Here is a 26,906-nt window from a genome sequence, read left to right as displayed (position 1 = left end):
TATCAATTACTAACTTAAACTAGATTTATATCATTTACCCCTTTAAGTAAGTAATATAATGTTTCATTTCTAGAGAAGTTAACTGATATCAAAATATTACTTTAAAGGCCAATCATGCCTCGGAAATGCTATAATTTAAATTGTCAAAAACTGTTTAATTTCTGTATCCTGGTACAGTGTCCATAAAGTACATATTTTCCATATAGATGAACAATTTTGCATTCTTTTGGAAATTTTCTGTTCGAAAATGGCTTATGATGAATTAGTGTTTTGTATGGGAGTCAATTTGCTACCTTGTTTACATTTTGCTATCTTTATGTCACATTATTGCATGTTTAACGCTACTTTCTTTAACAGGTTTCCTTACTAAATTATATAAACATTATCTAACACAGGTTTGGCATTTCTAACGCATAAAAAGATAATGTAATTCTGAGGCAAAAGATATTTTTAAACAAATTCACGTTTCAAGTTAGCTCGATAGCGAGTAATCGGAAACATTCACTGTCGGTAATTACATTTTGTTGTATTGAGCATCTACATTTTTAGATATTCTATACTTTTAACTATGACAATGATACATTACCAAGCACTGTATGTAACATTGAAGCTATTCATCCAGATAAATTCTGTCCTTCTCTGTTTGTCCTTTAAACGCTTCAAACCTTAAGGAATCAAAACAGTTATACAGAGGCAACACTAATATATATATGTTGATATTTCTATCTCCGAACACGAGATCAATATTTTGTTTGTAGCATCTCGAGTCATATTTAATTATTTTTTTGCAATTTGAAACTAATGTATTCGTTTCTTGTTTTCTCTTATCTAATCCATGCAAACGAAAATCATTGATCTCTGTTACTCCTATCCTTTGTACTAATGAATTGAAATAATATTCTAATAAATTGTTCTATTGAAAGATGTGGATATACGTTCAAAAACATTTTGAAACAGGCATTACTAACATAAGTGACTTACATGATAATATATTACAAAGACTGTATCCTCACATTACCTATTTTCAACTGTTACCTCTTTTCGAGGGTGTCGTAATGATCAATTAATTTGCAATACAATGCAATATTTCTTTTTTAGTCTAGGTTACATATAATGAAACAACAGACAATTTACAAATGATACCATTTTTAAACATAAGTTCGTGTATTTAACAATTTGTGATATATTAGACATGCAAAATATATTTCAAGAACAAGGTGTCTGATTTTATGAAAAGATTGACTAAATAGGGGAACAGTGTAAAACTGAACATTTTTGCCTGCACAAAAATATATTATATTTAGAATAATAATACAATTCTATATTTCCAACAAATAATAAGTACTTTATAGCTGTTAAATGCTAAAAAAAATTGAGACATTACAATAAAGCTAAACAGTATCTATTAGTGCTTAATCATCTCTATCGTCATCGGTTAAATAAATGTATATAAACATAGACACGATTTACTCGCTTTTTAGTTAATTTTGTGTTGCACGTTTATTTTGTAGTAATCATGTAAGTCTAAGAATTTCATTTATCAAGGTGTGAATTTAGTCGGTAACGTTGATCAATCAGAGTTAAGTATTATATCTGGCGAATTGTGATGACAAGATATATAGTTTAATAAAAAAGAAAGCAGCTTACTTTTCAAAATATATGAATATATGTGAATGTTCATACCGAATTAGTGTTGTTGTCTGAATAAATATATGTAGTGACATGACAACCTTTCAAAGGAATTCACTTAGGTCCTTAAGCCTAAAAGCATGACATTTGAAAACCATATAAAGTCAATTGGGGCACTTAAAATGGACACATATGAAATAAAAATGATAAAATATACACATAATTATATATAAAAATGGATATTTATTGCAATTATTAACCTGATTTGACTTAACTTTAACAGTGGCACGCCTTAAATATATGTCTCGCCCACAAGGACACATCTATAATGAACGGAAAGGACAATGAGGGTGTCACAAGAGCTAGAGATATAAACTTAGACGTTGTTTTGGTAACCAAGAAAGAAATAACAAAGACATGTTACCAATATGTGCTGTATGAACATTTCGTTTATCAGCTCCATCTTCTGACGTCTCCATTTGCTGGTATAATGCACTACGAAGTAAGTACTGGACGTAATTCATTTCCTTTTTTGATAATATAGTCACAAGATACTCGTTGCGCTTACGACATGTAGTGTTTGCAATATTCCATGATACCTCTTCAGATAACACAGTGTAGCATTTCCGGAAAAGTCTCGAACAAACTTAAATTCAAAAATATGTTTGACAGTTTGTTTAGAAATTTTAACCCGCTATTCTATTCATAAGTACTTCTTCTGCGATTCTTCACAAATATCCATAGTTATTGGACGAAAATATACATTAACAAACTTTACATTTCACTATTTAAACAAACGTAAGATTTTGCGCGCGTTTATCATTTTAATAATCTTTTAATTCTTAGTCTTCCCTATTCAATGTCCGTTTATATACAATTTTTAATTACAGATTAACAATATTTTGTTTTATAGGGTTTTAAATATCGCTTTATACTTAAATACATGTTTATCGTTGAACATACCGGATGATTCAACTCCTTTTATCTCAGACGTATATCTTTGAAGAGAATGGTCTGAAAATTTATACTGTATTCGAAATCCTCTTATTTCATTCTCGGATGGGTCAACCCAAGAATAAATATGGATCATTGAACCTTTTGATTTGTAAATCTCTGGTGGTTCCCGTACAGAACAAATTTCGATCTTTCCAACAACATCTTCAATTGTGAATTTTGACTGGAAACTGGCTAATTAAAGGCAATAAACAGATTTATCAAAATCATAACATGAGTGGAACATGTGGAAAAGAATGATAAGCTCTGCTCATGGAAAAAACGAAAAAGTACAAGCGTTTGAATGCAAATTGATATGAATAACACTAGCCTAGCTACAGTGTATAGCCAAAAGCCAAACCATCTTAACATAAAGTTCATTTATTATCAACTTCAAAATAAATCCCCATTTAAAATACAATTGTAGTTTATATGACTAAATCAACCGCCTATATAGTTCTGGCGATATCCTTCCAGGATCTACCGTTTGGGTATTTCGAATAAAATAGTTTTTGAGTTAACTTTAAATCCCATCTATGCCGAGCATTAGTTTAAGGGTAAAATGCTTCTGCCAGTGATAGAACTTTTTTCTATAATACCTGCATAGCCAGTAGACTGATGATACGAGTTCGAATTTTTCATCATAACGGATAGATAGTTTTGAAAATTTCTCTACACTTGAATTTACTTACAGTGGAAAAGTTCGTCATAACATGGCATGTAGAAATACATGAAATTAATATATATGCTCTGATGTTTTCCTGCTTGAATTGTGAACTCTTCTTTCAAATCTTGATTAAGGTTCAAAATAGACAACGATGTAAGGACCATAGATGGTTGACTGCAAAGTTCTTGCCTTCTTTCAGAATGTCCAATTAAATCGATTGACAAGCAAGCTGGAGTTTCTAAAATGTTAAACATATATGTTGGGAATTTGATAAGAATCTGGCGTTGCCTAAGTTAATGCTTTCCGTGGAACGCTCGTAGAATATCACTATCAAGATCCATTACATAAAGCGGTGTTCATTTTATATAGAACCAAGCAACTTAGGACAACTAATAAAGAACCACGTGAGAGAACCAAATCAAAATTGGGAAAGTGCAAGGGGTGGTGGTAGAGATAAAAGTGCCAAATATTTTTAACGATCCGCAAATATTATATCAAGTTTCAGGGGTCGTGGATGGTAGTTTGCACTATCCAGTACCGTCCAAGAACAGGCTCAATCAAACCTATTCCGCATCATTTTCAATTTTGTTGGTTTTGGGCAATTTCTTTAGGGATTCAGTTTTTCTCTCTATAATTGCTATAAGAATCTCATAACATCTAATGCAAATAATAGAATAACAGAAACTGCTATGAAAATAAAGACGATGAAAAAGGGAAAACTAACATTATTTCAATACCTACTACTAGTAAATGTTTGTTGGACAGCGTGCAATATCATTATTGAAAGTAGAAAATGGACATGTCTTTTGAAAAATGCATCATAATAACTCTTATGGAAAGTAAGGGCATAAGCACCACTCTTAAGGGAATAATACAACTTTCGGATGTACAAAGAAATTAACCTGCTCAAAAGAATTAAAGATCAAATAATTTAATGTATACGTTTGAAGAAACGTACAGGAACCCAAAAAAGTACTAAAGTTTCGAGCTCAAGGAATCAACGGCTTGACCCAATATTACAAAACATATATAAATGGCATAATCTATTTACGACACGGTCTTTATGAAACTGGTAATCTTGAAGGGCCAAATTCGACAAAATAAATTATACAGCAATAGAAAATAGATTGCCAATTAAACTATCAATTCAAAGCATAACATTAGGATTAAAGTAAAGCCACGATTTTCTAAACGACACGCAGAAATTCTTTAATTCAAAATGAATATTATAAAAACCTACCTTCAGCGGTAACAATTGCCCGAAATTTCATTGTTGGTGACCGTAGCGTTTTGAGATAAGTTGTTAAAAACAGCAGGCTTTTATATGTTTGTATTTCAAATCTTTCATTATTCAAGCGTTCATCAATGGTAAATCCTTTGTCGTCCTCTACAGATGTTCTAACAATGAGTGCACACTGCATGAAAATACAGCATTATTCAACAAACAAGAATCTAACACCGGAAACGGATACCAAAAAGAAATCCCACCTTGTTTATTCGTTTCCCAAATATTCAATTTTTAACAAACGTAGCAAGGGGTTTACTAACAAATTGCAATACAGTTCAAATTGAAAAAAACATAAACAGAAGTATGCTTTAAAAATATAATTTTCGGCAATGAATGAAAAGAATGAATGCACACACTGGGGCGTTTTAGTAAAGTACACTGCGGTAAGTTTTAATTAATTATTCGACTACCCTTAGGTAAAAATCTTTGATAAAACTAAATGGGTTTACAAATGATAAAAAACAATTAAATTATTTTATAAGTAATGAATAAGCTTTCTATGTAAGGGTCTATGTACTCCTGAAGAAAATATATTAATTTGTAAAAAAAAATTAAAAAACCCTTTTTTAATTGAAGTAATATGCAAACATTTCCGGCGTGCACATTTCCGAAAAAGTCACATTGGTACGCCACCCTGTAAAGAAAACTACATCAATACCTCAGATAATGATAGGTTTGTAAACACCAATGAGACAAACCGTCCTGGTTCGAAATTCACAATCCATTGTATATCATAGTCCAAAATAGGCCCGAATGGGTAACTGGGTGACGTTATTATGCTGTCTGTATTGATGTACTGAATGTTTCCAAAAAACGATTCATTCGTGTATTTAGCTCTCGGAAATGATGTTATATATACTGTTTAAAACGGAAATATTATACAACTTTGATTATATTACATATATTATGAAAGATAAATTGTCTAGATATATAAATATTTCGGAAACACAAACCACATAAATACAGTTCATCAAAAAGTCAAACGAAACGAGTAAGGCGTATAGATTTTATGTATAACAGTTATTGCAGTGTAGTTTGTTATATCAACAAACTGGTTTCAAACTTAAATTTTTTTTTCCATTTTAATCATCTTTATACATGCTAAGTTTGCGTTTGCCATAGCCATGATCATTTTATTTAAGAAGAAGAAAAGAAAAAAAAAATGAAATTATAGTATATTTTAAACAAGTAAAGGAAGAACATAAAGATTTGTGCAACTTTGCATGATTTAAAAAGTCACCAGTGAAACAAAAATTACGACCAAATAGGAAATCACCAACCTACAAAAATGTACTGTTTGAGATATCTGCCCCTGAAATGAGTCTTTACTCTTTTAGATCTTTTCAAGGAGTGTATTGCTCAAAATAATCATAGTGATACTTTATTTCTTTCGAATTATTTATGTTACTTATTTTCAGTCATTATGCAAAGATTAAAATACTTATTTCTAAAATATGTTTTGCTATGCTTCAGTGAGTGACCATACTGCATTTTAGAGAGACAAAAACGGGAATAAATTTAAAAAAAAGTTTCTATCATTTCACATAAGCAACATTAGAATAAATTCTGTCACAAATAATTTGAATTTCAACAAATTTTGCACTATGACAGAGAATATGTTATCAAACACAAATTCAAATTATTCATATGATGTGTTGCTTTGTATAGTTTTGAGTAATCGATCGTTGAATTGAAAAGAGCAAAGGGACAGACAACTCTAGAGAAGGATAGTGACCCACAAAAACTATTTCATCAATTCGTTTTTTTATCATGATTCTCTATTATCATGCAAATTTAAATAAAAAAATTCTATGCTCGTTAAACTTCCCTTCTTTGTCTTTGTAAACAATTTTTTTTTTTCAAATAAGAGGCATTTTTACGATGGCGCCTTAGGGCGATCGCGACTCACACGTAACCCGAAACAACAAACACACACAAATACGATGGTGAAAATCAAATGTCAAAATAACGCAACCACGATGGTAAAAAGTTGGAAGTACGACATGAAAAATCCAAATACGATGGTGAAAAGTCGAAATAACTGAACTATGATGGTGTAAACTCGATATAATTTCGTTGTTTCAACATTTTAAAATTATTAATGTGTTGCGTTTGGTTTTTTGTAGTAATGTGCGTTTTAAACAAACGCAATCTGTAATTTCCACGCATTTTTCTTATTTGTTTTATTATAATGAGTACTCAAATCAGGAAATTAAATTATTAGTTAAATTCTTCGTAAAAATTGTTCAATAAGATTTTTATAACAACAACTTTAATTTTGTGCTTCAGCAACAAAAGAATATTTATTCTCGTTTGTTTGTTACCTATTCAATTGAACATTTATTGAATTATTGCAATTAGTTATAGTGGTGAATGTTGACATACCATAGTTTTGTAGTTTTGCAAACCATTGACTACCAGAAGTTATCTTAGCACTTCTCCATATACCAAGTTCACTACCCATGTAGTGATAACAAAATCTTTCTTCATTCATACTTGCAACACGACAACTGTTCTTTGAACTACAAAGGTTGTTACATTCCTCAACACTTATATTTTCAATAGATGATGAATCTTCGGATCGGAACTCTTGGTCAAGAGGAAGCATTGCAGATGAGCTGCCGTTGTTGATGTCGAATAATACCTGTTCAACGAGAGATGAGATGTCCTTGCATAGTTATGACAACAAGCCCAAACTATAAATGGGAAGCTGCGTGCGCTCAGTATTACATATCAAGCAAAGTAGGTCCTTTCTTTTAAAAAAAACCCTATCAGTTTGTTTTAATGACACTATATACAACATGATATATTCATATTTTAACCGCCTGTAGTGGGTAGTACCTTCTGTGTGTGAAGTCACAACATGTTTACTTTTTAATGACAAAGTGACTGTGTAGCAATTATCAAAAGTATTTTCTTATATCAAATTTGAGCATAGTATACCTTTAAATCAGAGTAACGCTACGGCTGATTACAAATATAGCATTAAAATATAAAACGGTATAATTAAAAGTTTGAACTTTCTTTCTCTTTTTATTTAAAAGCCTTATCTTCAAATGTTTGTTAATACATGTAACAATGCCTTAATCTTTATTTAAATCTGGATATAATCACCCAATGACAAGCGCACATAACATCAATTTCACTTTATACTTATAATATTGTTAGTGTCTACTTACGTGTCAGTTTACAGCCGAACATTTGGAAAAAAAGACATCTGGGTTTGTCTGCTGGGGTTTCATGTGAATCATTGAATTTTACGTATCTGGCTTTGATTGGACTAGGAAAAACGAAAGATTGTTCTTCTTCTAAAACGTACTCAGGTGGCAATATCTTAAATTCCTGAAATTATAAATCACCTGTACTTAGTTTTATACAGCTTTGTTTCGTTCATGTAATATTTAAGCAGTTAATTTAATGCACACCCCCTTTGACAGTTCATTAAAGCAAAACTGCTTGCAGTTCACACCAATGTCAATAATTTCTAGTTAAAGGGTTAACTAATCTAAGAAACTAACAACATTTATTTACAAGTAGCCCCTGTCTGTTGTAATACTGATTACTTAACAATTACATTCCACACAAAATTGCTGATAATTTTAATTAAATTATGGACTGTATAAAAGTTTTTCTAACGTATTATCTATGAAGTTTAAATTCAAACAAAGATATATAAGTCACATGTTGCTTTTACTCAATATCAATATAATTTGAATACAGAAAAAGACTATAAACCACTGAAAATGTAGAATACGGGAATATATATTTGGACTCTTACATGCTCAATATGGTCAATATAGTTTCTCAAGCTGTGCACTCGTCATATATATCCCCGTATTGTACAATTCAATGTTTAACAACCTATAAACATTTTTATATGAGTATCTTTACATAGATGAGTTTACCATATGCTTGTATAGATGTAGTTGTTCTTTATTCGTGCCATAATGTAAACTAAAAGTTGTCCATATGTCACAATCTTTGGAAAAGTAAATACCAACTCCTTCTATTGTTGTTACAGCAATCAGATCCACCTTGATGAATAAAAATGAAAGGTACGAGAATAAGCCTGCTTAGGGGCATGAACAATAATTTGAGCTTACTACTACCGTCCAATCAAAGCGAGCCTGCAAAATTTTCAATTTTACCATTTCGGGCGTTCTTAAGAAATCCATGTTCTTTCCTTTACATTTAAAGATAAGTATTCTATTCATTACGCATTCAATGTTTGATAAACGAAATCAAAGTAAAGGTGTTTCAATGAAAAGGTTGATATTTAACTTTTCATATAGTCATATTGTTTGGTTGCACGGGTATATTTGAGATCATGCAAGCCTGAATCGCAGACAAATTTTATCAGCTTTGTGGACTTACTATGTATTATAAGTTTCAAGTGAGCCAATGGTGGTAACATTGAAAGATGAACGCAAAATGTTTTCAATAAAAATGTCGTTGAATATATAAAATTGCATGCTTTATCTTCATATTTTGAAACAATGATTTCCTTATCAATTATTTACTCTGACTTTGTAATAATGTAGTGGTACTCACAGGCTATTGTCCAACCCCATCCCCCCTGGTTTCAACATTTGCACATGCAAATATAATTATTGAAGTTTATATATGAACTTTCCTTTACATTTTCAATTTACAAAGTTGAAATTTGCTAATATCTTAAAACCACTGAACTCTTTCTTTGAATCAGTATTTATTAATACATAATTCCATGAAAAAAAATGTAATTTTAAAATAACAAACAAACCAAAATCCAAGGTGTCTGGTCGGTAATGTCATGAATCCAGCCAGTGAAAATATATTTGGTATCTGACAGTATTTGTCTTGGATGCGCAGAGGAAACATTTATCTGGTTGTCATCTATTTTAATACTTTCAAAACATGGCTCACCATTGTCTACAAATAAGAAATAGGAAGCAATAAGATAGCTAGTTTTGCATACACAATAGAAACATGTTTTAACAAATAAAAAACAGTCTCTACAGTTCAAATCGTTCAATTTGAATACAATGTCAAACTTTAACGACAAATCTAAATTGAACGATGGTACTAATTTCTTTTTATATACTTGAATTTAAGATTATGTTTTAAGGCCGCTGCCTGGTGACTAGTTGGTTTGGAAATATCATATAACCTGCATTATCACTTCTTAGAAATAGAAACTTTGTTATTTCTACAATTAAACAAATAACTCATTTCCATATTTGTATGTTAAAATGTTAAATGAATTATGTTTTTACCAGACAGTTTAAAGATATAATATGCTCATGTTTGGGTTATTTACTACATTTTTATTGCAGAAATTTCTAAACAAAAACTAGTAAATTCTTCCTGAATATATCTAATTTAATTAAGTGAATATAAAAACTATGTTTGGGAAGCTCCATTCCATATTGCTTGTCAAATTCATATGGACTATTCTTATGAAACCTTCCATTTGACACAGTCGATTATTCCATTCTTTTAATGAAACTGCAAGCATCAGGTCTTAGTATTGCCGTCCTAAATTGTTTCAAATCATATTTATCAGATAGACAGCAGCTTGTAGATGTCTCTGGTACTTATTCTTCCAATTCCAAAATAACATATAGTGTTCCTCAGGGCTCAATCCTTGGACCCCTTCTCTTTTTAATTTATGTAAATGATATGTCAGCTGTGGTCAAAAATAATTTTCTTTTATATGCTGATGATTCGGGTATCCTTGTATCTGGTAAAATTTATCTGTTGTTGAAAAGGCATTGACAGATGATATGGAATTGGTCAGCTAATGGTTAGTGGACAATAAGTTGTCATTGCACTTGGGTAAAACCGAGTCAATTTTTTTGGGGTCCAAGCAAAAGCTTAGGTCACAATCTAACCTGTTCTGGTACATCCATTGAATCAACTTCATCTATCAAGTATCTAGGGATTACTATAGACCAAAATCTGTCATTTTGCTACATGGCCGAGTCGGTTCTTAAGAAGGCCAACTCTCGGTTAAAATTTCTTTACCGCAAGAAAAAATTTCTTACTAAGCATACCAAGAAACCTGGTTATGTCTCTTATTCAGCGTCACTATGATTATACATGCTCTGTTTGGTATAATAGCTTGACACAGTCTTTAAAAAATAAGTTACAAACTTGTAAAAATAAAATAATGAGATTTGTACGTGACTTGGATTCCAGAGACCATATTGACCCATCCCACTTTAAGTCCCTTAACTGGTTACCGGTCCACAGAAGAGTTGAACAGATAATGTTGTGTCGTGTTTTTAAGATAAAAAATGGGCTGTCTCCGGATTACATGTCTGAACACTTTATTTCGCAAGATTCCGTACATAATTATAGTACAAGACTTAGTCAAAAGGGTGGGTATTGTCTACCTAAGGTCAAAGGTCATGGTTCTAAATCCTTTGCTTTCTCTGGTATTAAATTATGGAATGATTTACCTATAGAGTTAACGGAGACAACAGGTTACAAAGATTTAAGGTTGCCATCAAAAGTCATCTTATGAACAGTATTTATTTTTTTACTATGTTTTACATATTTCGGCTCAGGATTTTAAATTGTCTGCTAATTATCTTTTTACAATTTTAGTAATGTGTTTTAAATCCTAGCTGTAAACAGGAGTATCATTAACTCAAGATTTGACTGTGATATACATTTTTATGACTTATTTGTATATGTCATGCCGTCAATACAAAGGATCACAATGGAAATAAAAATAAGAGCTTTTTGCCCGTTTTTGTGTTATCCTTGGTTTTGGTGAGCATGTCATAGTTTTTCTCGTATGTGATAAGGTATTTAATAATGCTCATTATTTTATCCTATGTTATCTTGTCAACTATGTATATGCTTCCTTTGCCGAAATAAATCTATCTATCTATCTATCTATCTATCTATCTATCTATCTATCTATCTATCTATCTATCTATCTATCTATCTATCTATCTATCTATCTATCTATCTATCTATCTATCTCTCTATCTATCTATCTATCTATCTATCTATCTATCTATCTATCTATCTATCTATCTATCTATCTATCTATCTATCTATCTATCTATCTATCTATCTATCTATCTATCTATCTATCTATCTATCTATCTATCTATCTATCTATCTATCTATCTATCTATCTATCTATCTATCTATCTATCTATCTATCTATCTATCTATCTATCTATCTATCTATCTATCTATCTATCTATCTATCTATCTATATATCTACATTTTTCAGGACACTATGAAATCATACAGTGATTATCTGTAGTGTTTAGTGTTTAAAACATATCATGTTTCCTTTTTGTGTACATATTTCAAGATGCTTATTTTCGATTCAACAAAAACTGTATAGTAATTATCAGGTTTTTTTTTAAATATCAAATTTGAGCATAATATATCTTTAAAAATAAATACTAATACGACATATATTCCATATATATTGTTGTCAAATAATTAAAAGGTCTCCCCAGTTGTGTTGTTTAATTCAACGTTAACGTACTTACGTGCTTCTATACTTGATATGTACGCCTTAAATGACAAGTTACCATCAATGAATTTCTCGAACGCGAAGCTGAAAAATCGACCACGTGTTCTTCTGCAATACGATGATTTAAGATTACATTGCTTATAGTAAGTATAAGTTAGTTGAAGAAATTTTAATGTTCATGCACAAACTATCGTGCTATTGTAAGTGTGTTTATATATCTTAATAGACGAAACAATGCATACATTTATTGGAATTCTAAAGCATTAATTCATGAATTCGTATATAGAACATTGTAAATCTGAATATAAAAGTACAAATTTAAGTCAGGCTACATCAACATTACGTAAATTTGCATCTGTTTTTCAAAATACAATTTAAGTTTTGGGTATGATATTTCTGCATTTTTATCCCAAATAACATCAATCATATTGCGATTGTGCAAGGAAAATTGTGAATGTTTTATAATTTTGTCATTTTTCTCTAGTATACTAAACGAAAACATGCATATTACTTAATATGCTAAATATATCAAATGTAAAACTCATAACATAACGTAAAATATGTTTTATAACGATAAAATATCAGCTGAACAAGTGATTAAATATGTCATTCCTGTAAATTCATAAGTTTTAAGTTTTTTATCATATGCTTAGGAATAATCATTTGATGACGACAAACAAGCATTAAATGAGCCGCATCACGACAAAACCAACATAGTGCGTTTGCAACAAGCATGGATCCACGCCAGCCTGCGTATCCGCGCAGTCTGATCATGATCCATGCTGTTCGCTATCAGTTTCTCTACTTGTAATAGAGTTGGCAAGCAAACAGCACGGATCCTGATCAGACTGCGCGGATGCGCAGTCTGGTCTGCATCCATGCTGGTCGCAAACCCACTATATTGGTTTTGTCGTGACGCGGCTCATTAATATGTTTCTCATTCTATAACAAAGCAAATATATTACATATTTATCGGCTCGGTCGATTTAATTATCTGCCGGTGAATATCACATCATACTGAATTGATCACTAGTCAATAATTTTATAATATACAATGGCTCACTAGTCAATAAATGGACGACAGGTATGATATTTCTCTCATACTCACAAGTAATATAAGACTGTATACACGTTTCGATATACCAATGACGAAATGAAATGAAACAAAACATGCATACACATGCAAATAGTGTTACGTGTTAACAAAATATATGTAAATATCTATTTTTGACTTAAAGACGAAAGCGTGAACGTTGTTTAGTAACTAAATGTACATAGTGTATCAAGCCTCAAATATGATTTAGCTCTCGTTTACGTGTGATGTAAAGACAATTGAAAAACTAATCTTTCACACACACACAAGAAAGAAGAATAATAGTTTTTTTTATAAATTTTACTTCAATTCATACAATATAATACAAAAAGAAGCATTGCATGAAGTATCAACTCTTTTCAAGCAAAACTAAACGATAATAAATCATGTATACATGTAAAGATTTGTTTCGTCATCATTTTGATTATGTCAGTGATTGAATAAATGTATAGAAAACGGCTGCATTACCTCAGATATATTTTTCCAGGATTATTTGTTTGTTCAGTATTACACATTACCGATTCCACCAATGACAGATCGTAAACAAGGCATGTGAAAGGAGTATCTTTTTGCTGCAAATAAACATGTCTTTATAACAAACATTTAATAAAAGACAATCTGAATCATATTTTATATAATCTATCAGATTCGCGGTACTACGTTTAGGTGTTTCAACTGAGAAATATATTACATGTTCTATAGAAAGTAAAACGCTACACAAATTGTTGACATACGTTCTCCCGCAATATGACATAAAATCATATGACAATATTTATAAAATCAAAATTGTAACTAATATCTTGCATATTGTATTAAACTACTTAGAACAGGGTCATTGGCAGTATCTTGCATTTACCACAACCTTCCATGAACAAGTTCAATTAAACCAGCCTGCAATATTTGCAGTTTCCCGTTTTGTGCGTTCTTTAGGGACTGTTTTTCTATTTGCATTTTCGGTAATTAAGGACTAGCATACTCACAATAGTCGGGGAGGTGATTTCAATCATTACAACTTCAAGTGAGCGCTGACAGTCAATGGTATACAATTCATCATTATAAGGTTCTGGAATAAAACAATAGATATATATATGTTTTTATTTTGCCTATTTATCACAAATTCGGCCATATATACATACAAGGTAAAGAAACTAATGGACAAAAAGCATGTCTAATCATACAGCTTGTAGATATTTCGCAAGTATTTTAAACCCATATATTGAATCAGAAAATTATATGTAGGTCATTTTAGCCGTTATTTCTTCTGTTATGTGTATGTCATTTACTTCTTCCAGATCTTACCTGGATAAATTGCTTTGATGAGGTTTTGTTGATGAAGAATCACCTCTGAAACTCAGAAAAAGGAATAGATACACACAGAGAATGCACAAAATAAACTCTTTTCAGAAAGTTTTTAAAACTCGTAAGTGTAGATTCTATGTTTTCTCTCACAATGTTTATTACTGTATTCTGTACTTTGATATTTTAATGTTTTTATCTTTTATATGTTGCCAATTGATAGACCTATTTCATGTAAGAAAAAACTCTTACTTGTAAACGGTTTTGTAACAAATACTTTATAAATGAATTTTATAAAATTAGTAACATGATTGTAAACGCTGCGATTTTGATTATCGAAAAAGAATAAATAATAAAAGAGTTGCCTTGTAAACAAACATTTTACGATGGCGCCTTTTATCTAGATGTCATATTATGACATGTTGCATTTCATAACAGAGGATGTAAAGTATTGTTAATAATACTTACCTGTTGTTGTATCATAATCAAAGTTCATAACAACTGAAAACAATTAAAATACACATTTGAACTAATATCGCGAACCTTAATTGATATAATAATTGCAAGCATTTAATATCACTATTTTTGCAATGGTATAACGCAATTTACAAGGTGATCTTGAAGTTTCCTGTGTTTTGTTAGCAACCACAAAATAAACCAGTAAAAGGAATGTATAACTTGAATAAAAAAATCTAAAATACTTAATACGTTTAGCTGGAAACATTACACGCATAGTATTTGGGAATTAAATAACCAGGTTTGTGTTAAAATTGCCTCATTCAAACTCAGAATATAACATACCTTTTGGGTTATAAAGGCAGTATGTAGGTCCCTGAGACACTGTTGAACCGTCAAATTCAATGCAATGTGTGTCTTGATCCTGCCATTATATTATCGAAGAAATTTTACCTCAGAAAAAGTTCAAATAAAACACATGTCATTTTTGCACATTGCATTTAACAGAAATATTTCATTAAACGTATGTTTATTTCGTGTCCAGGATGGAATAAGATGCAAATTATAAACAAAGAATACATTTCGTTAGGAATTTACTAGACTTTAAATATACTTTAATTTATAGTTAACAATATGTATAATTCCGGTTACGTATAATTGCTTCACTTGCTTTTTTTTCATTCTCATATTAAAGATACTTTTATTAAATAGTTCAAAGAAAAGAAAAAAGAAACCTTGCCTTTTCAAGAATGAAATCAGTCCCTAACATTTTGAATGTTACAGTTGAATGAAAGTCTGCCATGTCAGTAAATTCCATTTTTCTACACATTGAGATGCTGAAAGTTTCTTCAGATTGCCCTTTTATTGAATAAATATTCTGTTTTACATTCTTAATAGTAAAAAGGCATATACATTGAACATGACGAAACACAAGAAACATATTGAAAATCAAAACAGCAGAATTGATTTAATCGGGTGTAAAAATCTGAAAAAATGGATTATCCCTCGGGAGTAATGAAATCAACAATATTATATAAATATTGAAGATTCGATTTGATGTAGCATGTTCATAAGAGATAAGGTCATAATGTTCCAAAATATCAACACTGGAAAATGCAATGCTGAAATAAAACCAATATTTTAATAATTAAAAGAAAATATTGAATAATGCTATGTATTTTGGAGGAATACCAATAATATCAATGTTATATTTTTTAAAACATCTACGCTTTTCGTACATTTCAGAGTTCAATTTTGGAAATAAAGCGGGAGAAATATCAACATACAAACCTTCTTTTGATACTGCAATATTTGGAATATGACCAGAGGACACAACATTAGTTACAGGAAGTGTTCCGTTTAATTCCTCAAATGCTAGAAATAGAGTGATACAAAGATTCTATTTATCTTTTTACTAGATAAAAACGGTTTTCAGATAATTATATCTACGGGCTCAAGTACCTAAAATAATATCACCTCATTAAACAAAACTTCTGTAAAGGATAGATCATTGAAAATAATTGATTAAATTGGCAAAAATAAATAATTGAAAATTACAGACTCGTCTCAATTGTGATGTTAATAATGGAAAATTGAAACGTTTTTCTGTTGTGTAAGCTAAAACCCCATAATAGCACCGGCTCAATCAGAAGTTATTCTAATTTAAAGTATCAAAGAATTGATATATACCTGTAGGGCACGACGGGCCGATCTTGTAAATACTGTAGTTTCCAGGAATCCAGTGTTCTTTATCAAGTGTGGGTTCGTTTCGGAATTTCACACAAAAATAGAGCGTCAAATTTTCTTTACGATCAGGTAATTTGAAAAGGATATCGTATAACTCAACAAATCTTTTCAACCAATCCCCATACAATACTGTAGAAGTATTTTCCGAAGTAATCATGCTGACCTTCAAAAAGCTTTTAAACCAACCCTGAGATTTAGACTCCGGACAGCCATACTTGGACATTGGGATTGCGTATGGCCCTGGTGGCCACATGCTTTGTTTTTCCAGTCGTTCTGTAATCAGAAACATGATGTATATTTTATAATATTTATGCAAATAAAATGTTGTTGTTGTTGTTATTTTCAAATTTTAGTCTGGTGGAGACCAATGATTATAACTTTATTCCTATTAAGCGTGGTAAAGATTACGTTTTCCCAACTAAATTGCTATTATAATAGTTTTAAAAGGTCTTGGTGATTCTATGTGTTAGCGTGTCATTGTTAAATCATTCAAAATCATTTGCTGAATTGAAGTGATTATGAGACAATTTTATCGCAGTTTTCCTAGCCTGACTTTCATATGCATGTATATATAATCCTAAACTGTAATATTTGAATTAAAGTCCGCCCATCGCAATCTCGTGGGAAAACTGCAACAAATATTGAATAATTTATACTTGTTCGAGTTCCCGCCTATAGAAGGATTGGCAGGAGTATGGTAATGTTTGATTGTTTGTATGGTCCGGAATTTTAGTCCGGGAATTGCGTTACTGAAATCTTTATTACATTGATATTTTTGGTGATTCTGAAATGTCACAGTTTCTAAAGTCACAGTATCAAATCTACCGACCGTTTGCTAGAAATGCCAATGAATAAACAATATGTATGAACTCAAATATTCATGGCTGTAAGTACGGTAGTGTGTCCCTTGGTAAAACGATTAACATTTTATATGCAAATATCTGGAACCTTTAAATGTTTCTGACTTGATATTTGTCATACCCATTTACGTTGACCGATAAATTTGATAAATCACTTGGGTGATATTATTTAGAACCTGTTGCTAGATATTGAAACATAAAATATTATTATCATGCATTCTATATGTACTCTCTAAACAGTTCTTCTATAATAGAAAAACATACTTTACGGATACCATATAGGAAACAAGTGGGTTCAACGCATTTTTTTCAGGACATTTTAAACAATGAAAACAGAACGCATTGCTTAAATGAGCTTCGTCTACTTATGTTTAAGACTGATTCATAAAACAGTAAATATCATTTTATTTATTTTATTGTAATCTGTACCTACCTTTACTGATATTTAGCTTTTCACATGCCATTCGGTTCGTACCATTTTCAAAGCACCTCGAGTACGGAAACTCCGTTGGTTTATAAACAAACTTAGGTTGAAGAGATACTGCAAAACAAAATCAAATGGAAGACAAAAAATGGTATTCTGATAATTATGTTGTAAGTGTAGAATCCCGAACCCTCGAAAATAATGAAAACAGAAAAGCTAAAACTATATATAAAAAGGACTTTGCTTTCGGTTTTCGGCCAGTGGGTAGGGCTTTACTGAACTGTACAATTTCAACGGTGACACACTGATAAAAACCCACGAAAGATGGCTAAGGCCTGGATGATGTTGACAGTTCGATTCACTTCATGGATTTTTTTTTGTGAAATCTAAATTTTATCTAATATGTGGCTGCTTTACTAAAGATTCGAACTGCAAATTCATGGTACACAGAAATAGTTGTAAAAATGATAAGTTAACGATTAACATTGTGTTTTAAAGCGTTTGTTATCTTATCTTTAGTCATTTAATTTTGTTCATTTACCATTCATAGTTTACCTCTAATATGTCTCGACATATGCACATATGCTAGGTAAACGATGAGGGAGAGTTATATTGGTTTAAATTAGTATAACCAAAAGAGGCTTATTAGTATTTGAAAATGATAGTGAATTCCATGCAAAAAATACACACAAAGCTATGATGAGAATGGTAGTTTGTGAAGGTTGCGCTCTCGTTTTAAGTATCATCGTTTATTCTATTCTCTAATACAGCAATCAAATTGAGGTGTTTCACAGAGAAAATCTCCGTGGTGTTAATTTGAATATTCTCTCTAACGACTCATAAAAAATATCAAATATGTCTTAATATGGGTCTGGAAGAGTTCGGTAAGCTGTCATCAATAACTTGAAACAATACAAACCTTTCATAAACGGACATAAATATTTTATAGATAACTTGTCAATAGATAATAAATTCATTATATAATTCATAAGTAAACATATTATATACTTAAAGTGTATAAAACTATACATCTACTGACTTTCATTTGTTTACACAGGAATTATTAGATTTTTTTATAGAATACTTCTTACTAAAATATCTGTATGACAGTATCAAAACAAAGTATTTAATTAGGTATACAGCTGTATATTATAATGGCCGGTAGCGCCCATTTTAAAGCTGCAAGAAATTTACCGTCGATTTATAAATGTCGCGTGCAACTCTTAAATCCGCGAGATTTAATGTCGAAGTTGTATAATGTCGCAACTTATAGAAACTCTCGAGTTTTTGTGTCCCACTTCTGTCGTAGAAAGTCACGCAAATATATGCCTGCTTTAGGTAGCCGGGTGCGGGCATTTTAATCCAAGATATTTTGTTTTGATGAATTCCTTGTAAAAAGTCAAGTTTGAGCATTAAGCTTGGACTTTTCATGCCGGGAAATGTCTCTGCGCAAAAAGTCGCGGCTAAAAATTGATGTTAATCGCCATGATATTTTATACGTAACAAAAAGTCGAGTCTTTATGTTGAGTCTCTCTGAAGATAAACAACAAGATGTTATAGTCGCATTTAATAATACTTCCAGATACCTTGATGATATTTTTAATTTAGATAATGCTTATTTTGATCAGATGGTGTCTGACATTTATCCGCATGAACTACAACTTAATAAAACGAACTCTTGAAATTTTTGGATCTTCATATTACTATCAACAACAATTCTATTCACACGAAAATCTATGATAAAAGAGATGACTTTGACTTTTGTATAGTTAATTATCCACATTTAGATGGAGACGTACCCCATGCAACATCTTACGGGGTTTATGTTTCTCAGTTGATTGGATTCGCTAGAGCTTGTAGCAACGTAAAGGATTTCAACGAGCGGAATATTTTTATTACCAGGAAGCTTCTAAAACAGGGCTACCGCTATAATAAATTACGGAAATATTTTACTAAATTTTACACTCGTAACTTTGAATTAATTTCTAAATTCAATAGTGATTTAAAAACTCTTCTGCGACAAGGGATTAGCCAGCCTGGTTTTTATAACGATGTGATTTACAAACTTCGTAAGATTTTGGGTCATGGTAATTTTTCTGCTGTTTTTACTAAAATCATTAAACGTTTTATTAAAAGAGGTTATGACCCTACTATTTTAAGACATACTGCATGTTTAGTGTTCAACCCTTTTACAGTTGGACACTACGCTTACCTCTTTTGGTTGCATCTGACTGACCAAGTGGGAGACTCTATGATTGATAGTTCGTAAAGCCCTTTGGGACTGAATTGTCTTAATGTTCGTCTTCTGCCTTGCTTCGTCGGGCCCTTGTAGGGGATTTTCTTGTTGCTCTGTCTTCCGTTAGGACATTGAGTACTTTTGTTATGGTCATTGGGTTTACTTTTATATCTTTCTACATGATCATTTTAGTGTTTTACTTATTTAACCTTTTGTAACCATGACAACTGTTAGAATTTCACTCGGCGGGGATTCATTTTATTTACACTGTCTCGTTTATAGGAACATGAAGGGGCTAAGAGCGAGGTTTGGTGCACCATTAACCGGTTTAAGCTCCCCAGCAGTCATTATTATGCTGCTGACCGTTCCAAGGCGGCGCCCCACTGTGTTCCTCAGATTTATGTCTATGTTGTTTCATACTGTTTTGGCGACACTTTTGCTTGTGTCCCTTGTTGTTTTCTCGTCTACGGTAAGTATCTTCCCTTTTGCCTTTAGTTTGTATTTCTTTGATTAAACCCCCCCCCTTCCCCCGGTCTCCTGTCCCCTTCCCCTTTGTGGGCCTATTATTCTTTTCTTTGAATTCCTAATCAGTTTACAAATTATTTATCATTTACTGATTAACCTGTCCGTGCTCTGTCTTTGCCCTGTCCTGTTTTTGTTTGGGGTCCGCCTGGGCTCCTTGCCATTGGTTCTTGTTGCTGGGTCATATGGGGCTTGCGTTCATTGAACGCCGCCTTTCCTTGTTGATCTTGTTTATCATATTTTGACCTAGCTTTTCCACTAGACTTTGCGTAAAATTTCTACAATACTTGCAAAATATGTTGCGGATTTCTTTTTGTTCCTCAGCTTTTTATTAACAAACAATGGATAAAATGTAGTCAACGCTTTGACGCTACAGGCCACTGCTTGCTGTCTCCAGCAACTGTTATAAAATATCGATATTTATACATTTCCTGCGACTTTTGTACGATTTCGGCATAAAATCTCGTAGGAAATAAGTTACCCGCAACATTTTATGATGAAACGACATTTTTTTTTCGCGGATTTGAAATGGCCACAACCGGCCACAATAGTATAGTTTTGCAGTTTATGTTATGCTTAAAAATTGCTATGTCGAATTGCTTCAAAAATACAAAGGGCATTGGTTGTCCTGTCATTTGAAAGCACACATTACTTCTAACGTGTGTACAATCCGCGTATTTCAAAAACAGCTTTAAGCAATATAAAAATAACAAGAAGGCCATGATGGCCCTATGTCGTTCACCAGTATCAACTGCTTTTCATAATTGGAAATTATCCATTGTCAATTTTTGATATATTAAATTTGAGCATAGAATATGTTTAAACAATAACTTGAAGAAATGCCATGACCTGGGGCATTAAAGCTTTAGCTTAAACGAAGCCAATCAAATTAATATGAGCTAATCTGATCAAAGACTACCGACTTCCTAAGAATGCTACGAAATTTGGTGATCATCTAACGATTATTTCAGTAGGAAATGATGTTGAAAGGTTTTTCTATTTTTTGCTTCAGTGGCCCCTAAAAGGAGCCAATCAAATTAATATTAGCAAACTTGATAAAAGTCTACTTTAGAATGCTACAAACAAAGTTTGGTGATCATCCATCAATTAGTTATGTAGAAGAGATTTTAAAAGGTTTTTCTTTTTTTAGCCTTAGCGGCCCCTACACTTGGCCAATCAAATTAATATGAGCAAACTTCATGAAAGACTACCCTAGACTGCTACAGACAAAATTTGGTGATCATTCATCAATTAGTTCTGTAGTAGACAATGTTTAAATGGTTATCTATTTTTAGCTCTGTTGACCCCTAAACGGAGCCAGTTGAAATAACATGAGCAAATTCAAGTGTGACTGTCACAAGGATGCTACAGACCAAATTTGAAGTAAATCTGCCAAGGAGTTTCAGAGAAGAAAACGATTGTTGACGCATGCAACGGACGCCGGACACCGCAGCATCCCCCTTTGAGACTACTAGCTCACCCTGAACCTTCGGTTCTGGTGAGCTAATAACAAGACGCATAAAATAGCTGCGAAAGAGAGGTTAGCTGTGTATTGTATACCTTGTAAATACTACCTTTACAAATGTCTGTTTGAAACTGAAGGGTAAGCGTTCCCACACGGTAATATCACTACTTGAATTTACTACCGCACCAGTTCTGGATTTATTTAAGACGGGAAAGCTCAAGTCAAAGCCAAATGGAAAGTTAACCATCAATTTTGCCACATGTCTTTCTTATATATAAACAGTGCTTACACGCTTGCTCTTGATGGTTTATTGGTTCATCTTAATGCCTCGGACATCAATTAATTATATACTAACTAAACGATATTTAAACTTTTAATAAGCAAAGGATCAACAATAAAGTCAGAACTATGTCTGCACAGCACTATCCTTATCATCTAATAAGAAAAATACTAAACTTCACAAGATAGTATATGTTTAAATTTGTTAAAAATGGATTTTATTGTTCCTGAAGGTAAACACATTGGTAGACTAAAACAATTCAGATGTCAGATGCAAAACAGGTCGCCTTTAGATGAAAACAACATGTTTACGCATGATTTTATTTTATCCTGGTTCCACGAAAACTACCCTCATTGCATGAAATAAGAGAGCTGTCATTTGTTTAAGGAGATAGGAAAACATTGTCTCTCCATTTGGAGAAAATGTAAGTAAAATGTTTTGCAACAAAGCAAGACATTTAAATTGGTCCCGAAGTGTTAAGCTGATGTGTGTGAATGTTTCAACATACGAGTGCTTTGATATAACAAATATAGAATTCAACAGGATGCACCGACTGGGCAGTAACCGTGCAAACAAAACACGGCCAATTGTTGTAAATTTCCAGCGGTCGGCGGACAAAGAGGAAATCCGAATGAAATCAAACAAGGAGGACATTAATAAACTGCTAAATGATTTGAAGATGGGCATCGGGGTCCAAATGCCACAAGAATACCGTGATGCAAGACAAGTACTTTCAGACTCTGCGAAGGACGAAACGAACCTTGGAAAGAATACCCGTATCGTGTGAAATAAACTATATGTTAATAAGTTAACCCAGAAATTTGTTAATGGGAAAGTATTTATCTATGACTGGAGATGTCGTGAGAAAGACATTAAAATTCGGTCACGGAATGTACATGGATTAAGTAGGAAATTAAAAGCCCCGGAATTTATTAATTTGATAAAAGAATATGACATTATTTTTTATCGGAATCAAGGATATCTAAAAATACAGCTGTTAATCTAAACATAGATGTATTTTATAGTGATCATTTATTTGGTAACAAATCGCGTTATGCCCATAGAGGCAGATATAGTGGTGGTATAAGTGTGTATTTTAAACAATTCCTAGGAAATGATATAAAAATAGTGGAAAAAATCAAAATGGATTTATATGGGTAGAACTTGGTAAGAATCTTTTTGCATTCGAAGAAAATGTTTATATTTGTACATTGTAATACATATATAACTCCAAATAATCTTGTACTTGTTGACAACTAGGATTTTGACTTTTTTTAAGCAAAAAATAGAAACTGGTTTAGAGAAGTATAAATTACAGGGTAAATGTCTAGTTACAGGTGATTTTAATAGTCGTACCTCTGATTTTTCGGATATATTAGATTATGACATGTATATTGATGCAGACGATATATTGTCGAATCACCCATGTATTCCTACGCGAAAATCACGCGATAAGGTAATTGATAAAAAAAGGGGAGGCGCTTGATTGAGCTATGCCAATCAACATCATTCGTCATTGGTAACTGTCGATTGCACGATGACCTTGGTAAAGGCGAATTTACATACCATTCAATGAATGGATCGAGTGTAGTGGCCTACTTGCTTTTAAATATTCATGATTTTTGATTGCGTCACAGATTGGTTTTACAACCGAATGAATTTTCTGATCACACGGGTATCTCGCTTAATATTCTAAGTAAACAGTCTGTCCAACCATTATACGACGATGAATATAAGAATATAAAGCAGAAATCATATTAAAATGGGATGACGATAAAATAATAGAATTTAAACAATCATTATTGCAAGATGAAAATATATTCTCAAGGCTTACAGATAGAGTTATAGATAACGAGGATATAATGAAGTGACTGATTTTTTTGTTAATAGTGTAAAGTCGTCGGCGCAAAAGATTGTTGAATTATAATTTTTGAAAAAGGTAGACATACAAGTTACAATTTCGTATATAATGACATAGTTCTGGAAAACGTATCTTTTTTAATATCCTGGGATAAATTTATTTAAAAATGGTCATTGGAATCGAACTCAAAAGAAATTAGCTCAACATGCTTCGCTTTCAAAGCATAATTTATTCACTGTGTTAAATCAATTAGAATTACCTATTGGAGACAAAATCAGACTTTTTGATAGTATGGTAGATTCACTTTTTAAACTATGGTGCTATAGTTTTTGGATATCAAGAAGGAAAAACAATATCCATTGTAAATTCCTCAGAAAAATCTTATGTGTTAAGAAAGCAACAAACCTGGATGGTTTTTATGGCTAAACCGGTAGGTATCCAAATTGAATGCGAATACATCGTAAATGTATCATGTTAAAATATTGGACAAAATTAATTCGTTTACTAAATGACTGCCTGCTTAAACGTATGTATAATGTCTTAAAATTTGATGCAGAAAACAGTCTTTCTTATGGTGGTAACAACTGGGCATGCAAAATTAAACTAAACATATTTTAAATAAAATAGGAATGTCGAACATATGGATTAATCAAGAACACATAACAATCAATTTTCAACAAATTAAGAACAGAATACTGGACATTTACAAGCAAGAATGGTATAACAATATAAGAAATTCTAGTAGGCTGTCGTCATACAGCATCTATAAACGCTCATTCGAAACTGAAGAATATCTTTATTAAGTTAAAATTAACAAATTCCAATTATCACTTACAAAATTTAGATTGTCATCCCATAATGTAGCAATCGAAACGGGTCGATACGAAATCGTTGGGCAAGAAAACAGACTATGTACGAATTGCAATGATAGAAAACGAATTTCATTTTTTGCTAGTTTGTCCAAAATACTAAAGTTAACGTCGCAAATACTTAAAACGATATTATTGTCGCTGGCCATCAATTTATAAATTTGGAAAACTAATGTCTACAACAAACACGCAAATGTTGAATAACCTGTCAAAATTTTTGTATTATTCATTTAAAGAAAGAATAGACAACAGCTAGTATATTAAATTTTGTCAATTTTTTGGATTTTTAATTTAAAGAAAGAATAGACAACAGTTATTACCTTAAATTTATTCACTTGTCAATTTTTTTTGTATTTTTCATTTAAAGAAAGAGCTGACAACAGTTAGTATCTTAAATTTATTCACTAGTCAAAATTTTTGTATTTTTCATTTAAAGAAAGAGCTGACAACAGTAAGTATCTTTAACTTATTCACTTGTTAATTTTTTTCTATTTTTCATTTAAAGAAAGAACTGACAACAGTGAGTTTCTTCAATTTATTCAAGTTTTGCAGCATCAAGAACATTTTTCGTACAACATTTCAACTTTGTTAAGGTCTAAATAATATTTATCATGTTCTTCCATTACAAGAATAGATAACAGGAACTTAGCATCAAGAACTTTCTCTGTAAAACATTCAAATTCGTAAAGATCTTTATATTATGTATCATGTTCTTCCATTACATGATTGTTAATTGTATTGGCTGTAAATATGTATTGTCAATTTATGCCAAATAAAGAATACATATATGTTATGTTTATGTATTTTTGTTGACAACTCGCAAAAAAATCGTGTCTTTCCACAGAAAATCAAGCGTCTTAATTGAAACCATGTACGAGTAAACTGCTTTTCGGCCGGGCCAATAAACTCAGGATAATAATTCAAATTTCACAAAATCTTGTCGATACCATGCCAGCATCATAGTAAAAATATTCTTAAATTTGTAAAAAGATAATTTTGCTTGATTACTGAGTATTTGAATGCGAACGGGCCATTGACATTTTCTTTTTATGTTACATCCAAATTATTACAAATCACAGTTTATTTAATTTGTACCTCCAAATTTCCAAACAATAGAATAAAAAACACTAACCTGTATTTAAATAGCCAACACAAATATAGATGATGAGCCACTTCAAAGTCATGTTGGTTGTAGACAAATATTTAACTTCATTACACTCAATGCATGCTTAAAATTCGTGTATAACAATTAAAACAAAAGTCCCCAACAAGGTATCGAATGAATCTTCGGAGTAATTTGATGCGTTTGTTTAGGCAGAATCTCGACAAACTAAATTGATTGTAAGGCTGTGTCCCTCTATATTAGGCAATTCTAAAATGTCAATAACATTAACTTTTGTCTCATTTCCGAGTAATTAGCAGTTATTATTATAACGTACATTTCAAAAGATCAACTGATATTAATCATACCGCAAGCATTTTAGATTTGCATTGTGTGTGTGTGTTTTTGTTTTTTTTTTCATAATGTCATATTATTAGCTGGCATTTCATATTTTTCTCCCTGACCATGAATCATTGTACCGTATTTTGTATTGCCAATTTGGTAAAAGTGTTGTAAAAATATCACCAGATAATAAAATTTTAATATTTTGATACATTTTGTAATAATATTCATTAAAAACAATCTGCCAAATATCACTTTGTATATCAGTGTAAATAATTCAGATTCGCTAAT

At 31.6% G+C, this 26,906-nt stretch overlaps 4 protein-coding genes across 4 annotated transcripts; all 4 read right to left on the bottom strand.

Annotated features, from left to right (window-relative positions):
• Positions 1-489: 489 nt before the first annotated feature.
• LOC132713751 (uncharacterized) lies at positions 490-4,704 on the bottom strand. Its single transcript, XM_060696431.1, has 5 exons — positions 4,530-4,704; positions 3,315-3,527; positions 2,593-2,817; positions 2,054-2,275; positions 490-665 (listed from the first exon to the last, which is right to left on the bottom strand). Exons 1-5 carry the CDS (start codon positions 4,558-4,560, stop codon positions 583-585), a joined length of 774 nt encoding a protein of 257 aa, XP_060552414.1. The 5' UTR covers positions 4,561-4,704; the 3' UTR covers positions 490-582.
• A 519-nt stretch (positions 4,705-5,223) lies between these two features.
• Positions 5,224-7,206, bottom strand: LOC132713746 (uncharacterized). The gene is made up of 2 exons (XM_060696427.1): positions 6,963-7,206; positions 5,224-5,435 (listed from the first exon to the last, which is right to left on the bottom strand). The coding sequence occupies exons 1-2, from the start codon at positions 7,183-7,185 to the stop codon at positions 5,224-5,226; spliced, it is 435 nt and encodes a 144-aa protein (XP_060552410.1). The 5' UTR covers positions 7,186-7,206.
• A 542-nt stretch (positions 7,207-7,748) lies between these two features.
• LOC132713745 (uncharacterized) lies at positions 7,749-15,371 on the bottom strand. Its single transcript, XM_060696425.1, has 9 exons — positions 15,254-15,371; positions 14,921-14,953; positions 14,456-14,500; positions 14,137-14,219; positions 13,625-13,728; positions 12,080-12,171; positions 9,340-9,488; positions 8,483-8,611; positions 7,749-7,919 (listed from the first exon to the last, which is right to left on the bottom strand). Exons 2-9 carry the CDS (start codon positions 14,946-14,948, stop codon positions 7,749-7,751), a joined length of 801 nt encoding a protein of 266 aa, XP_060552408.1. The 5' UTR covers positions 14,949-14,953; positions 15,254-15,371.
• Positions 15,372-15,620: 249 nt separating this feature from the next.
• On the bottom strand, positions 15,621-26,631 carry LOC132713744 (uncharacterized). Its single transcript, XM_060696424.1, has 5 exons — positions 26,304-26,631; positions 17,948-18,055; positions 16,598-16,927; positions 16,199-16,282; positions 15,621-15,766 (listed from the first exon to the last, which is right to left on the bottom strand). The coding sequence occupies exons 1-5, from the start codon at positions 26,353-26,355 to the stop codon at positions 15,621-15,623; spliced, it is 720 nt and encodes a 239-aa protein (XP_060552407.1). The 5' UTR covers positions 26,356-26,631.
• Positions 26,632-26,906: the final 275 nt, after the last annotated feature.

Source organism: Ruditapes philippinarum, unplaced genomic scaffold, assembly GCF_026571515.1.
Source record: "Ruditapes philippinarum isolate M1 unplaced genomic scaffold, ASM2657151v2 ctg272_1_1_1_1, whole genome shotgun sequence".
Classification (NCBI taxonomy): domain Eukaryota; kingdom Metazoa; phylum Mollusca; class Bivalvia; order Venerida; family Veneridae; genus Ruditapes; species Ruditapes philippinarum.
This window is presented reverse-complemented; position numbering and strand designations above follow the sequence as displayed.

Bases quoted from the DNA above. Each gene is read 5' to 3' on its own strand.
- LOC132713744 (XM_060696424.1), bottom strand. From the start codon at position 26,355: ATGACTTTGAAGTGGCTCATCATCTATATTTGTGTTGGCTATTTAAAT. The intron at 16,928-17,947 runs GTAGGTACAGAT...TTCTGATTACAG, and splicing joins AAAGCTAAATATCAGTAAAG to AACGACTGGAAAAACAAAGC. The intron at 15,767-16,198 runs GTTTGTATGTTG...ATTCAATAAAAG, and splicing joins TATTGCAGTATCAAAAGAAG to GGCAATCTGAAGAAACTTTC.
- LOC132713746 (XM_060696427.1), bottom strand. From the start codon at position 7,185: ATGCTTCCTCTTGACCAAGAGTTCCGATCCGAAGATTCATCATCTATT. The intron at 5,436-6,962 runs GTATGTCAACAT...CGTTTTAAACAG, and splicing joins TGCAAAACTACAAAACTATG to TATATATAACATCATTTCCG.
- LOC132713751 (XM_060696431.1), bottom strand. From the start codon at position 4,560: ATGAAATTTCGGGCAATTGTTACCGCTGAAG. The intron at 3,528-4,529 runs GTAGGTTTTTAT...TTAACATTTTAG, and splicing joins GGCAATTGTTACCGCTGAAG to AAACTCCAGCTTGCTTGTCA. The intron at 2,276-2,592 runs GTATGTTCAACG...TTTGAATTTAAG, and splicing joins AAAAGGAGTTGAATCATCCG to TTTGTTCGAGACTTTTCCGG.
- LOC132713745 (XM_060696425.1), bottom strand. From the start codon at position 14,948: ATGAACTTTGATTATGATACAACAACAG. The intron at 14,501-14,920 runs GTAAGTATTATT...TCTGAGTTTCAG, and splicing joins TGATTATGATACAACAACAG to AGGTGATTCTTCATCAACAA. The intron at 12,172-13,624 runs GTAATGCAGCCG...ATCGTATTGCAG, and splicing joins CCTGGAAAAATATATCTGAG to AAGAACACGTGGTCGATTTT.